This window comes from Plodia interpunctella, chromosome 14 (assembly GCF_027563975.2).
Source record: "Plodia interpunctella isolate USDA-ARS_2022_Savannah chromosome 14, ilPloInte3.2, whole genome shotgun sequence".
Taxonomy (NCBI): Eukaryota; Metazoa; Arthropoda; class Insecta; order Lepidoptera; family Pyralidae; genus Plodia; species Plodia interpunctella.
Genome location: NC_071307.1, coordinates 4,083,874 through 4,100,504, shown reverse-complemented (window position 1 = coordinate 4,100,504; position 16,631 = coordinate 4,083,874). Strand labels below are relative to the sequence as shown.

Genomic DNA, 16,631 nt, shown 5'->3' with positions numbered 1-16,631 from the left:
GGGTTCCGCCGGAAGAAGTCAACCGTCCACGCCGTTCTGAGGGTGAAGTCCATGGCGCAGGATGCGGTCTCCCAGGGTGAGGTGGTCGTGGTGGTGTCTCTTGATATCGCCAATGCCTTCAACTCCCTCCCCTGGCCGTGCATTATGGAGGCACTTCGCTACCACGGGGTGCCGGCCTACCTGCGCCGGATCGTCCAGGACTACCTCTCAGATAGGAGGATAGTATTCCCTGCTCGAGATGGTTGGAAGGAGAGCACAATGACGCGCGGTGTTCCACAGGGTTCTGTCTTAGGACCGCTCCTGTGGAACATCGGATACGACTGGGTGCTGCGGGCCGTAAATCCACCAGGTGTGGAGTTGGTGTGTTATGCCGACGACACCCTGGTCGCGGCCCGTGGAGCCACATATCGAGAGGCGTCATTGGTCGCTACTGCGGGAGTAGCGCAAGTGGTGCGCCGAATCCGCCGGCTGGGTCTGGAGGTGGCCCTTCAAAAATCCGAGGCGTTGTGCTTTCACGGCCCTCGAAGGGGGCCCCCGCCAGACTCCAGCTTGACGGTTGGCGGGGTTCAGATCGCCATCAAGCCGACGATGCGGTACCTAGGCATCGTCCTTGATGGCAGATGGAATTTCGGCGCCCACTTTGCGGCGTTGGTGCCGCGCGTGATGGCGGCGGCTGGTGCGCTGACACGGCTCTTGCCAAATATCGGAGGTCCGGAGGCGTCCTGCAGACGCTTGTACATAGGGGTCGTGCGATCCATGGCCCTCTATGGTGCCCCCATCTGGGCAGAGGCCCTGAGTAACCAAAATATCGCTCTTCTGCGACGTCCGCAGAGGGTGATGGCAATCAGGGCCTCCAGAGGTTATCGCACGATCTCCTGTGAGGCAGCGTGCATGCTGGCCGGTAGTATTCCTTGGGACTTAGAAGCCAGGACCCTCGCGTCTCTGTTCAAATGGCGTGAGGAGGCACTAGCCCGGGGCCACCGGCCAGCACCTAGGGAGATTGCGGGGCGCCGCAACGAGCTGTGTCAGCGCAGCATTCAGGAGTGGAGCCACAGGCTGGAGCGGCCCTCTGCTGGGCGTAGAACCGTCGAGGCTATTCGTCCAGTTTTGGCCCAGTGGTTGGCGAAGCAGCACGGTTCGCTTTCGTACCGCTTGACGCAGATGCTTTCAGGGCATGGTTGCTTCGGGGGGTATCTGTGTCGAATAGCGGGGCGTGAGCCGTCTGCCGTTTGCCACCATTGCGACGGATGTGCTGACGAGGACGCCCAGCACACTTTGGAGGACTGCCCAGCCTGGGACGAAGACCGCGCGCAGCTGCGCGCGGTTGTGGGGGACGACCTCTCCCTGCCGGCTGTCGTAAGACAGATGGCCGACAGCGAGACGTCGTGGACAGCGGTGCAGGCCTTTGCGGAGAGCGTAATGCTCCGCAAAGAGGCGGCGGAAAGGGAGAGGGAGGATACAACCGACCTCCCCATTCGCCGCCGGCGCACAGGGCGCAGGAGGCGGGCATACGCCCTGCACCTGCTGCCCCCACAATAGGGCCGGTCGGGTGGCGGAAACGGGATTTCCCGTCGCCCGGCTTAACGGCCCCCGGGTAGAAAGGCGCGCCCATGCCAAGCGCGCCTTTACCCAAGCGGGTAGAACTGAAGGCTGACGAGCCGTCCCGCTGGCCGCTCCGAGGAGAGCGGCCGAGCCGAGGCCGCCGTGGTAGCGGCCGCCGCGCCGGGCTGTGGAGCGAGAGTAGCACATGGTCCCGGCACAAATGCGGTTGGCGTTGGCATCGTGTGGTTTTAGTGGGTTCAAGTCCCACACACCTGTCCGGCTTCCCGTGGCCGGATGGACGGGACGAGGGTCTTTCCACACGTTAAAAAAAAAAAAAAAAATGTATGCTAGCAATCATATAGAAACTATTTTGCTGACAGTAAAAGATTTTAAAAAGTAGTATTAGTAAGCCAACGCAATTTATCACATAACTAGTGGCACGACCCGGCTTGGGTGGTGCAATATTATACATGTAATACATAAATGTATTACACAAATAAACCTTTCTCTTGAATAACTCCATCTACTAAACCCGTATCAAAATTCGTTGCCTAGTTTTAAGCAAATATAGGGACAGACAGACAGCGGGGAGCGACTTTGGTTTATACTTTGTAATAATAATAATAAATTGTATACTCTAGCTACTAAATACAAGAACATCAAATTATCTTTTTGCAACTATTTTCCACCACAGATGATACGTCCAATTATACTTTTTGTTTGAACATAACTCACTATAAAAGTATTCGTAATGACGTTGCTACGCTGCAGCAAAATTTGATTTAAAACGGACTCTATGGGCGTTTCCAATATCGGCGAGGGTGTCACAGGCGATGGTCCATTACCAACGCGTTTTATTTTAAAGTGGAAAATATGGGTAGTGGCGCGGCCAATTCATCGCCGCTAATTGATGTCACGACAATGACCGGTTATTACTCCATGAGTGGCAATACTCGCAATGTAGACGTAAATATAAGTAGGTATATAGGTATACGTATTGGATATTGGCCGTTTGGGTAAGGTATACAATATCCAAATTAATGAAATAAGTTTTCAACAAAATTGAAAAAGGTTAAGTTACTTGTTAATTGCTAGTCAACATTTTTGTGTTTATAAGGTAAGTAATTAAATAAATTTGGTCTATTAATCTTAACTACAAAGAAAAAATAGTTTTATGGGATAAATGCACTATTGCAATGTCCTTGTCATCTAAATTGACGTAATCACCAACTTAATAAGTTGTCAATGTATAATCTAACGAGAGATAATGATCACTGATGACGCCCAACTTCGTCAACTGTCTTGATACTTCCAGTGGCCCTCAGACACACGAGCCGTGTAACCTTGCCGCTCGCCAGTGGCTAACGTTGTCGGGTATTGGAGTTTGCGTATGCCTCATCTAAGTACTAACTGCACGAGGTCGCCATAATCGTCACTACATGTTTAGAAGGCATTAAGTATACAACTTGACTGAACAATTTTGCAGTAAACCTAAATATTATATGAATAGTTTGTTTGTAAAACGTACATTTAAAGTTTTGAAATACATTTTATTTAGACATAAGACTATGACTAGCAGGCGATATGATATTCATTTGAATGTTGTTGATTTTGAAATTTAATATCGAAGTCCTCTGCGAAAGAATTATGCATGTTTCGCAATTATAAATGTTTATTAGCATTTCCAAAGTATTCAAATGAGTATCAAACTCGAAAACTTTTATACGAGTCAGTACATTATCCTATGAGCAGACAAATTAGTCAATAAACAAATTAACAGCTACTAACTCCCATTAGCTGGCCATATTATGCCGTAAGTTCCTACGAATTCAATGAACAAAAGTTTGTCTGGTAAAATATTATCTCATGTTATGTCGTTATGCAATATGTACGCGAATGCTAAAAAAAAGTTAAGCAACACCATCGTAATGCCCACGGTCTAGGTCACGATGACGTATTATATGATTTATTCCTTGTATATTTAGCAAGATTGTTAATAAGTAGTGCAATGGCCTTTATATGTATATTGCGTTACTTTCGATATCGGTTTTAGCTTACAGAATGTAATTAAAATGTTCCATTCATCGTTTTACTTTATTCCTTTTTAAACGAATTAATATATCAAAACAGCTTGTCGCTTTCCGCTCATAAGCTGAAATAGATAAAACTACAAAATCGACTGAAGATTACATGGAATAGTGCACGTTAAACTATATAGTTTTTTGCTGTTTCATCACATTATTCATTAGATCATGCCATATCATATTGATTTCAATCATGTTCTGCATATAAAACGTGCCCATTCTGCAGAAAGCCAGTTTGTGAAGAAATATTCAGTTCTTTGTCACGTAAAAGAATATACATCATAATAAGACATCGTAGAATGAGTGGTCATGTAACAAGTATTATATTGTATTCACGGCAACTAGCAAATTATTCGAACTTGATCGGGTTTTATTACAGAGTTCCAATAGTTATAGCTGATTGAAAATGTGCAGTTCTTTAGTCAAATGCTCAATCTTAATAATCTGATGTGACTAACCTTTGCCGTTATTTTTTGTTCCAGGTAATCAATACTCCTTTGTGTTAAAACATGTATGCGTACAGAAATTAGATAAATACCGAACTTTTTGAGTAAGTATTAAATATTACCTGTCTAATATATACTACTCGGTAGTAACTGTTCTAAAGAAGGTTTGCCCGTTGTTGTTAACTAACTCTTCTAATTATAAATCCTCTACAAGGCACCCGACCTTCCTACTGATTACGCCACAAGTCGCGAACTTATAAATTCTATTATACACACACGGGCTTCGAGGCTAACGCGCAAGGTTTTTGTATACATTAAAAAGGACCTTTAAACCTCGTCCGAAAATGGATACTTCATGAAATGGTTGACTGACTTTATTTTATATATACTCTATGAACACTAAGTGTGTAGCTGCAGTAGCCTTAGACCATAAGTGCATTAAGGTGAAAGTGCCACAAACCTTAATTCTACCCACTCAACAAATGCACAAACAGAGCCGTGAAATGGGAAAGTAGCGTTCAGAGATACTTAAAGATTGGAACGCACAGGAGAGAACGTGACGGTAACTGCGACACCAGTTTCCACAGCGGTGAATAACGGCCATGCATGTGTGGAAAAAGTTGAACATAGCGGTGCATCTTCGCTGCAGCTCGCTCTCGCAGACCGTATGACATACATAGATACCAGTTACCAGTATGATTTATATGTATTAACGATATATAGAGAGACAGCAATTTACATGCAAGGTGCAAGATATAGAAAAGAACACTACTTACGTAATCTAAGTCGATTATATCTATTAATATAAAACAATCTGGAACCGTTTAAGAGTAAACACAATCCATGATGGAGCAAGTACCAAAAAATACCTTATATTATGAGAAGTATACATAAAATTGCAACGAAGCTACTGAATCTGGATTGAGATATTCTTTAAAAATGATTATGAAACAAATAGAACCATATATAGTTACAAAGATGTAAATGTTGAAGTCATTACAACAAGTACCTTTATCGTAATTGGTTTTTGACGTTTGTGATAGAATAACCACAAACCAATTATATTTGACGTTATCACCTAACGTAGATTACCATTCAATGTTTTTCCAAGTTATCTTACTCGAGACTTCTAAACAAGTTTAAATTTCCGTTATGGCGTTAATGATATGAAATGTGGTTCCGTGTGTAGTGAAGTAGTGTTGGAAACACAAGATCGATAAGGCAAAATATCTAACGGATCGAGCCGCGTGGGGGAAATGGACCGAGAGCCTGTGCACGCGCACCGCTATAATAGATAGTCATACGTCCCAGTTGGATTCGGCGCGTTGCACTGCGCACGTGTATTTACGATATTTTGGTGTCGCAACACTCACATCTTTATCGCGGCTAATTCAATTGGTGCTTTAGTGTTATCATGTTCGGAATTGTTAACAAGTGACAAGCTGTCAGTTTTTGTGTTTACAATTTGTTAGTGTTTACTATGACTGGAACTAAGTTCGTTTTATTGGTGTTTTGCCCCATTTGAGGTATGTTGCGGTAGTCAAAGCCTATTTTTATGTGCACATTAATCTTATCTTGTGTTACCTACATTTGCAATTGTAACTCTTTTGTTTGCTGATAACGTTATGGTAACTTTACATTCAACTGATATTACGAAGTAATTATTACTTTTCGTAGTTATTAACACATTTATTATATGTGCAAATTGCCTTTTGGTACCTATGGTTATTTTTAATATTCATCATTATATGTAAAATAATATTGTTATTTAAAAACGGAAGTTTTATAACTTGCTTCGTGTTATTGTTATCTGGTTCCAAGATGATATAAATTCGGAGCACCATTTCCTAAGAGACGACAACGTGCTCGAAACTTGTCTCCATCCCACTTATCAAATACCTGATATATTTCTTCCTGTCGGGTCTGAAAATACATAGTAACACTTCGATGCTTCTGAAAGAGGAATGACTCGAAAGGTACGAACTAAATTTGAAAAATGTAGTAGTGGTATAATATCACAATCTTGCAAATTTTTATTTTTCACTTTCTGTTTTGATAATTTTCACATTTTGGGACTACAACTATCATGGTATTCAACTTCCTGCTCCTCAATATATTTGAAATGCCGATCTTGGGGTATTTTCGTGAGTTAACTCCGAATATGTACTTGAACTTTTTCATTTACCTTACATATATATTTTTTGTAATTACAATTATATGACTTTTCCAGCTCACCTAACGGTGTTTTTTGGTTGTTAGTGCTCAAAATCTATCCAAATCAATCATCAAAACTGAAATATGAAAACCACTGCAGACGTGTGTATTATCTGTATAATTTACTGATTCGGTGTTTGAAATCAAAATTAGAGGCAAGCAAAAGGCTATTTGTCTTTGAAAATTTGATGTTTATATGGTTGTCTGTATTTGGACCTCATTCTCAAATATTTCTGCCAAACAGCAGTGCTTGCATTGTTGTGTTCCGGATCGAAGGGTAAGAGAGGCAGGCAATTACAGGGTACTGTGACATAAGACCCTGGACACAAAATCGGCAAACCGCAAGTGACACACCTGGTGTTGCAGGCGTGCATAAACTGCGGTGACCACTTACCATAAGGTAGCCGCATGCTTGATAGTATACAAAATATATTTGTGTGTAGTTAACGACAAATGAGCAAACATACATCGATAACCGAATAAAGTCTAATCCTAATCGTATCCTGGCGATGACCTGAATAATCTCAACCGATATAACACTAATGTATAATGGTAATCGCTTGTAGTACAATATAAGGTGCGGTGATATCTTTATCCTTACAATAAAACGATTCTCTGCCGCGCCTGTCATCTGTCTGTCCGCGATAAACTCTAAAACAACATGCACGGATTTTCATGCGGTTTTTACCAATAGATATATAAACAGACAGAGGCGGCTAGAGGAAATAAGATCAATAGATATGTACACCGAATTACTAAAAGTACATGTGTATCACGACACGACATGGAATACCGATAAGTTGAAAAAGTAAACATATGAACCTATATATGTATCACAAATTATATAAAATTGAGACTGGCTCAAACTACACAGTTATTATCTTAATTAAACGTAACATCTGGAACAACGTGGTATTTAGGAAATGTATGACATATAACATACTCAATTTTAATTTTGTTGAGATTTAGCTTTCGGCTACCGCGTTTGTTCTTGTAGACTATCGCAGTTATATTCTATTATCTAGAAGAATTGTTTATATTTTACATCGATACATTTCCGATCCAATTAATATGACGCCATTCCCGTACACAACACAAGAAGTAGAACGTCTGACACCGCGTTATCTTTGACCTCTGCCCATAAGTTCTACTAATATAAGACGACATACGATATAACCCCTACAGAAATACGCACGAGTACATAGCTGGTTTCGCTTATCTCTTATCAGTGCGGATGTAATATGCCGCCTGTGACCCCACTTGGAAGTCACTCTGACGTCGTCACTTGCGATTTTGTAACCTCACTGTCAGATCCCCTTTTTCGAAATATCATTTAGTATGATAGTGATAGCAAAAGGCACATCTCGCTATTCACCTCTCTGTACATTCATGTGTTGACATTTTGACGACGAATTCCTTTCTCGTCACCTTGCCATAACGAATAAATTTTCAAGTAATTAATTAAAACCAATGCAATCTTTTGGGTAAATACGGTTCACCTTTACAAAGTTTGCCATTCATCCGGCCTTTAAAGTCCATTCGCTTTATTAAGGTCACCCTAAGTACACAAAACCGTCAATCTTGCGCTTCCGCTTAACAAAAATTCAAAATTAAAGTAAATCAAGCTTCTGGCGAGGTCCGTAGAATCTTCGCCTCAAGATGAGAACACATCCACTGGCAAAACAAGTTGAGAAGGCATGGTATACGCATTGTAAGTGATGAAGAATGGCAGAGAACTGATACATTCAGACCAGCTGGCTGTAGATATCGCTTCATTGTTATCGACTGAAACAGCATAAAATGTGCTTTTCAATACGACAAGAATTTGCGTGTGGCGAGTCGAAAGGTAAACATAGTTACTGAAAGTGGAAAGCCTTGGTATTATCGAGTAAGGAGCACGAACGTTATGTATGCTGATTTAGCTACGCGAGCACCGCTCTAGGTGATTGTGCAAATATTTATGCTGCTGTTCATTTTTAGCTTTCAAGCATTCAGTTATCATTCAGCATATGCTACGAGTCCCTTATTTGTCTTCATTGAGATGGGGCAGATACTTAGTTTAGTGTCAACAGGCATCACAAGGAATTCGGCGTAACGAGGGCACGTACAGCTGCCTGACAAGTAACAAATACCAAGGGCGTGGTACTGTGACTGGTGATTTTGTATAACCTTCTTGTTTCTTCTTATGGTTTACCTCTTTCAGTAGTTTAAGTCTGATTTAAAATGTTCATTTGCCATATAATTTTTAATTGATCAGTTATATATTACCTTAACTCAACAAAATGAACATCGTAATTTATTTTCCCTTCGTCTAAAGCTGCTAAATAATTCCTCCCGTGCCATGTATTGGTGAGCGAAAAGGGCTACACGCACGCTACATTCCGTGTTAGTTTAATTTTGTTTTAAAAGCTTTGACTGTTGATAAAATCTAGTTTGTAAGGCAATGTCCTCTCAAACGAGCATCGGCTCACTAATAAATCCAGCTTTTCGCAAATCCCTAATGGACGTTTGTATTAATAGGAATAATAGAAAAAATGTATTTTACACTACCTATATTCTATATATTAACCTCTGTGTCTAGTAATTTTTATTAACAAATGAGACACCAGTTCTTTTCAAATCTTTATGAACGTCGCTATCCAAATGGATGGATGCCCCACATCCATCCATTTGGATAGCGACGTTTATAAATGTTTGAAAACCAAATAATGTATTTAAAGTTGTAGAAGTTACATTAACATAGTGGTATTGTATCGGTATATATGGACTATCATCTATCCAATGAATAACTCATTAAATTTTGCATGAACGTAATTTATAACGCATCGTCTGGTTTCATTCCAAATATTCGCATCCCGTGCGGCGCGGCGGCGGCGGTGCATATAAATCGGATGTGCATTGAAGTTGAATATCGATACCCAATAAGGCTGCATATGCACTTTTTATTACCTAGTAAGTAAGCAATTTATACTTGATCTTTAAAACCATTCTACGTTTGCTTCTCAGCGGGAAGATAAATATGGGAAATAGGTATGTTATTTCATCTCAATACTCCTTCCTTAATTCCGTCTTTTTTTTGTCCCTCGCCAAATCCCATTGTGATTGTGTAAAAAAAGCCACAATTTTGTATTAATTTCTAATCTTCTTGTATCTTGTTCAGATAATAAATATTGGTACTCGTATTTCACATTTTCACTCGCGTGTTTATCGCGCTCGTATTTTGTCTACTAAAATATTTTTTGCGTAAATCTGATGGCCTCTGTTGCGTAACACACTAATTCCTCTTCCTTGTGGTTCCACTTCTTTGTCATTTGCCCTACTTCCGCCGGTCAGTCGCTAGTCCACTCTCATTACAGACCAAAAAACTTAGTACCATGACATTTAGATATATGAGAATAGGACACAAATGGGCATTAATCGTATGGATGATAAAAATCTCAAAAATGAACATCTAAAAATTTATATTATCTCGTACTTTAACGATCGACAAATTAATTATTATGCTAATCTAGAGCGCCTCTTCTAAAATACTGGTGGTTTGTAGCTATGGGAAATAATGTGTAATTTAAAAATGAAAATGTCTAATGGTCTAATTTCTAAATAAACGATTTGACGAGCAGCTGGCGTGATGCAATTAAATCATGTGCATCTCCGTGAGATAATAACTTTTATTCCAATAAGACGGAACGAAGGAACATGGAGACACTCGTTAAAACAGAATGGTCTTGACGATATTTTATTCAAATTACAAAGAATAAAATTGATATTAGCTTAAAAACCGACGTTTTAATTTGGGTATGTCCAGGATTTATGAGGGCTCGTGAATGCATATTTAAATATCAAACGAGAGACGGCCCGAAAATTTATGTATCTTTTTTATATCTAGCAGGAATTCTGCAGTGGTGGCGAGCTTTCATTTTGCTGAAAAGCGCAATTTTCCCCATTCACTATGGCTGCCTAGTGAAATCGTTATCGTTTGTTCGTTGCGGCAAGCAGAGCCCATTTCCTAATAGCGGTTTCGCGTGCATTTCGCTTTTTTATTACGTACCTACTAACAAATACCTACTGCATTTAACTGTTTAGTTATTCTTTCGTAAATTATATTCATTGTAGTAGAACATAAGAAAAAAAAAACAGTTTGTAGTACAGGACTAGCCTTCTTTTGTATTCGTAGATGTTATTTGCTTCTAAGCGTTTCAACTCGGTGAAACAGATTTTTGACGCCACCGATACAGAAACGCTAGATGTTTTCTTTATCGATAATAAATAGAAATGTCTTGTTTTGAAAACTAACATAATAGTGTTTGAGTTGTACTGCCATATGGTTCAAATTAAATTCTAGCTACTTAAACTCGACAAGAAAAGTCTAAAACATAAGTTTGTTTAACTTATATTTTTCAATATTGATTCTTCACCTTACAAATACTTGTATTAATGAATTAGCATAATGCAAAAAATGATTGATATTCTAAACAAATACCCACTATTTCTTCTGCGCAATCTATAATGAATTACATCTGACCGGTCTTCTCAAGATGATGTTCACAATAATGAATACATCAAAGTTCTTATTATACAACGTAACATAATATTATCCATCTTAATCGTTCAAGACGGCTAGATCAAGTTTTCCACAATAAAATAACGTCTAACTAATGCTAGTGGAAGTAGCAGTTAACCGATTATGTAAGTATTGATTGCGTCTTATACTAGGCTCCGTCAAGTTGCGTCGCTGTAAGTAATGTAACTAATAATTAAACCCCTTCGAATAGGTTGGTCGGGTTGTTCCCAATGGATCCAGACTATGGCAATGGATTAATCATAGTTGCAATATTCAGCGGATAGCTATCTAATTCAGTATATCGTTAATATTCCCAAAATAGGTATCATGAAATTTTGATTTTAACATATTTTGTTCTCATTCATAAGTTCGTATTATAATCAGATGTTACATAAATATATGGGTACTTGTAAATAGCTAGATAAAATAAAATGCAAATTAAAACCCGCCAGCAGAAAAGAACAGGAACTGGAATTCACCATTATAACATACACGTGTATATTAGCGTTACGTCCTGTAGGATTAAATAAGAAATGAAACCTGAATCCAAAAACTATATTTACTATATTCGTACTAAGGGCGACTATCTATAACTGCTGCGTCGCTTTTTTATTTAGTGCCTTTGTATGTTTTTTCTTCGTCCATTAAATAGTTTTCAAACTAAACAGTAAACTAAAACTAACTCAGCACATAAATGCATTCTCACCGAGTCAAGCTTCGGGTTAAACTGACTGATTTTATTGACTAAACAAAACAGTATAAGATTTATAACATAATACAAAATAATCAATAATTTATTTGTATTTTAAATTGATGCAAAAACAATTTCGAAATTACTAACAATGCGAAGGTACACCGAATTGAACTAAACTAGAACAATATCTATTTACAGAGTTATCTATTTTATAATTTACCGAACAAAATTACCTACCGCATACGAGCGCCAAAATTGTGCCAAGCTATATCAACTTTATTTCTTCCGGACATAAAGTCTACAAAGTGTACGAAATATGGCCGTTATTTCCCGAGTGCATTTTCAATAGCCATAAATATGGTATATTCATGAGAATATCGATTCATCGGATATGTCGCTATTATTTAAAACATCAGTATTCAGTAGGTTTGATAGGAAGATTTTTTATCAGATGTAGAAATTATAAATTTTAAGAGTTCATGAAGAGAATCTCGAAGTTTTAATCCGGGAATAAAACGTATAGCTCTTATCAGTATACATAGTCTATGTATAGTTTTCTATACATATACATAGTCTAATAGAAAGAAAATCCTTTTTCAGCTGCATTACCCCCAAACTAATAGTCCGTAGGACATAATACTATGAAAATAGCTGAAATATGTCTAGCTGTATCTATGTTACACTGTCTGATCCGTCTCACTACTAAAACTGCCGATCTAAGTTTTTTCGACGTAAGTTCGATTTGTTTGTCCCACTTTAATTTGCCGTCCACATGCACAGGAATTTAGTAATTAGTACTAGACCCATTCTAGAACTTCACCATTCACTTAAGAGATATCATTGTGCAAATTATTTAAGAGAGAGAATTTAATACATTTTGTCTTCTCCGTATTTAGAGCTAAGTTGTTGATTGTAAACCAGTTAAGCACTACCGACATGCTATTACTCGTAAAGTTGTGGTTATTTCTATTTACTTATGTCGGCAAATAAAACATTCAGGTCGATTGACCTGTACACTCTGGTTTAGAACTGCTCTACACATGACCACTTCCAGTGTAGTCTAATATTATGACTTCCAGACTTGAGATGGCTGAGAGCGGTACAAACAAAAATAAACGATATTGTCCAAAAACTATTTAAACAAATTTGAGGCCATGCTCAGTTCACTATATTACTTAGAGAACAACAGTGGCTACAATTATATTTCGGTAGCCTGGAAACAACAAAGAGGTTCGCTTTGAGATCCGGTGGGAATTCTTTGTGTAAACTCGCCACCGAAAAGAGGATGAGTAGACAGCGCACGGGAAATGCTCTGAATACATTCTATTTTATGCTACTTAAACCGCCACGCTCCACGCTGCTCTATATGCTCACGACTGCGTTTGTTTTTATTTGTTGGCCGCTTTGAGTTATAAATAGTTATAAATACAAATGCAAGCAGATTCCTTTATTTTGCTTGCAAATTTATTTCCATAAATATGAAAATTTTATAGCCGTTGTCATCCACACCACATAACAAGAACATTATTCAAGGTGTATTAGTTTTTACTTTTATATAACTGTTTTTATTTTTATGTAACTATGCAAAAAACTTGTAGAAATCGAACAAAAGGACTACACTGCACAGTATCAATACTGTGCAGTTAATTGTTACAGCACGAGTTTCGGTGAAAGTTGACCAAGTCTTCGGAAATGAGTCATATTTGAACGAACAATATTCACATGTAAATTTAGGACGACGGCATAACTGGCTTTACAGTGTCTTTTCAATTTTGAAGATACTGTTAGTACTTTCTAATTAGAATAATTATGAATGTAAAACGTTGGGTAATGGTTGAATGGGTACTGCCACAGGTACTTGGCACAGTTTTGCAATGACTATATGCTTCTTCATCATATAAATACTAATCTGTTCTAGGGAATCATCCTGGATAAGATAAAACCGAATCGGTGTTAAACCCCAGGTTTCAGTGGGTATAGTACATCTATTTTTAAAATTATCGTACCGACATCTGTTTTTAATAACATGTATGTGTCATTACAACGTGGTTGGGGTGAAAAAGAGAATATATGAATGCAAAGTATGCTAGGAAGCAAGTGTGGGTGCTCCGATCGGCTGACAACGCGTACCTGTGCGTGCGCCGCGATGCGCACCTCCGCTTAGCCGCTCCGCGGAAACGGCAGGTAGCTCGCGCGCCTCCGACCGTCGCTCAGTACGCGCGTTCTCTCGCCGCTGGTGGTAGTGTTTATTGTGCGCGGGCGCATGTGCGGCCCGTAAGCATGGTGCTGTCTAGCTGGTGAATGTGAAGTGGTTAATGCAGTGCAATTTTTTTCACGACATGTCCTGTGACAGGAGAACGAGGGCCGCGCGTTTCCTCGATCTGCGGTGAGTTCGTATTGCTGCACCATGCTTCCTGTCACGGACGCCGATCCTTTGTTGAATCCTCGCTTCATGTGACGTGCACCCGTCTCTTTTCATCGCGCTTTACCTGCCGTTGTGTAGCCGACAGATGTTCTCAGTGTTTGTGTTGTGCTTGGATATTTGAGTTTCCAACAAGAAAAAAAGATTTTTCATATTTCAGTGTAGAAATGCAGAAACATGTTGTTATCTTATAATACATAAACAAACATCTTCTAATATTTCATTAGAAGATGTTTGTTTACAATTTTCGTAGTGAAGTAACAAAGAATCTTGTTGTGGGTGGTACCTCCGCATCTAATAGTACTTTAATTTCAAGTACAAAGTCATTAGCACTTACGACCTTGACTAAGTTACGAAACCAGCAAGCACACGTAATCTTGACGAAATTGGCGGTCACGATTTTCTCTTGAAGCCTTCACGAGATTTGAAAACAGTAATGAACTGTTAAAATTTGGTTTACCACTGCAGTGGTATCGAATTACTAATAACAGTGGTTTGTAATCTTTTTGGTGGAATGCGGGCGTTAATGTAGAAGTAGTCCAAACCATACGCAGAAACGCAAATGTGGGGCGCAAGCGCACTCCCCGCCTCGCCTCCCGGCCTTGAAAGGCTCTTGACCAGGCCAGCGTCGCCGATGCCGTATTTATTGCAACCTCAACGATCCGTACCGTCGAGGTTATTGACGCCTGGTTGCTTACCCTCACACGGCAACCATTATCTTTTTATGGGAACTCCACTACCTATTGGCCTATCTAATGATCGCCCTCTCCTTGAAACGACTGTTCTCACGTCGATCTTATTATAATGATCAACTACAATACTCATTACGTCATTGCTAAGCCAGTTTCCGCCTTCAATGTTTGGTTGTTAACGATGTGAGTCACGCAACTGCCACGCTTCATAACAAAACATAACTTAAGCTTGGGCTTCTTGGACTTAAGAGTTGTCTCCCATAAACAAGTCAGCAAAGACATATACGACGTACACTACGTATTCTATAAATATACTCGTCAAGCAGCACCTACTCAGGATCGATGCCCAGTCTGTCCTAGGTGAAGGACGATTGTCCAGTTCTTCGCCCCCTTGTGAACGGCTCATTGACAAAGCATGTAAATATTATCTCTCTCAAAACGTGAAAAAAAAAACATTATTTATCGTAAGTACGTCTCGTTAATATGTCGTTAACAACTTAATCGCAAGTTTTATAGTAATCATTAGTGGAGTTTTGTATTTTTTAAAACAAACCTGTATTGATTGCCTGTTATTACTTTCGTTGCAAGTAATACAATATATTCGCATTTTTTAATTCAAAGAGTTGAATCAGCTGTCCGAGTGCCATATGGCAACAATATCTACACATCATAACCCAATGAGGCCGGCATATGTTGCCGCTTTCACTCCCTACATCACACAATTGCTGTTACGTACTATCCAATATGAACGCTTTACAAAAAATATATGTACTTTCAGTTTATTTTACAAGGATATTTACGTGTTTTTGTGTGTAAAAAATACATAAAAGACGTAGAATGACAAGGTAGACGTGCGTGATAGTGTAGTATAAATCACACACAACTCGTGATTGTACCCACAAATCTATTAAAAACAAATGAGATTAAAACAATAGCATTATCGTGTGTATATATATATATAACCCTTAATCTAATTGATTCATATAATGAGTTAATTAACAAAAAAGTTTCACTTAATTAGAATTAAGAATAAAGAGTAGCACATGCAGCAACACGCGCTGCGACCCTGGGTCTGCGAGGGTAGTTTTTGCCGGCAGCAGCTGGTAACCCTATGAGTGACTCACGTCCTGTGTCTGTGCCCCACTACAGGGCGGGGTGCATGTCATTGACCCCACTCGCAGCCCCAAGCCCATACGAACGCCACATACAATCCATTGCCCTTTGTTGCTCTCTATTATTTATTACATTTTTAGCTTGCACAAAGCGTCTGTGTTTTTTTATCTTCACGCATTATCCATTTTCCACGGGCAAATCAATGTAAGTAGTTATTTATTACTTGCATCTGCATTACATTTTCAATTTCGAAGTAACTACATATTTCTGACTTTACTTTGGTTTTACCTAAAGATGTGTCTAAAAGTAATATTGAAATGGTCGATACACGGCAAAGCGTTGGTTCGACTACCAGTCCACCAATGTACCCCATACCGGTTTCGTCCAAGTCGAGACTCGCCGCATTGTTGATCCTTCCACAGAAAAACAAACGAAACAGTCTGTTTTTTATCGTTTCACAGGCGCATTCCAAGTCATACTTCATGATTTCAAATAGAGCCACAAATTTTTGCATTAAAAATCTAGAATTGATCTATGTTCTACATTCATGTAATCATACTATGTATTCAATCAGTAAAACTAAAAAGTCACTGAACAAAGCAATGTTTCATTTAAATCAGGCGCTGTAAATTAGCTAGTCTATAAATAAATAAATAAAAATATCAATGTTTAAGATGCTAAGATGCTTTATCTGTTGCCATCCGTACTCACGGAAGTGCCTGAACCTCGTCATCAACGTAGGTCACGCCTCACCGACGCAATTTGCTTAGTAAATAGCACCATTTCCTGCCATTCCTTGTACTCATCGTATATGTTTCCCAGCCTTAACAGATGTCAAGAGACGAAAAACACGCCGCTCCCAA

The 16,631-nt window shown here is 39.3% G+C and overlaps 1 protein-coding gene across 4 annotated transcripts in view; it reads left to right on the top strand.

Annotated features, from left to right (window-relative positions):
• The window catches only part of gus (gustavus), a 48,562-nt gene that overhangs the window by 19,404 nt on the left and 12,527 nt on the right, over positions 1-16,631 (top strand). The window contains exon 1 of one of the 4 annotated variants that reach the window (XM_053754265.2): positions 5,378-5,598. The exons of 2 other annotated variants lie outside the window; for them this stretch is intronic. Coding sequence is in view for 1 of the 2 variants with exons in the window: in XM_053754261.2 (XP_053610236.1) it covers positions 13,857-13,927 (71 nt within the window). In the remaining variant the exon portion in view is untranslated. Of the gene's footprint in view, positions 1-5,377; positions 5,599-13,764; positions 13,928-16,631 lie in introns of those variants that run through there. One more of the 4 variants, XM_053754261.2, reaches the window with a different exon arrangement.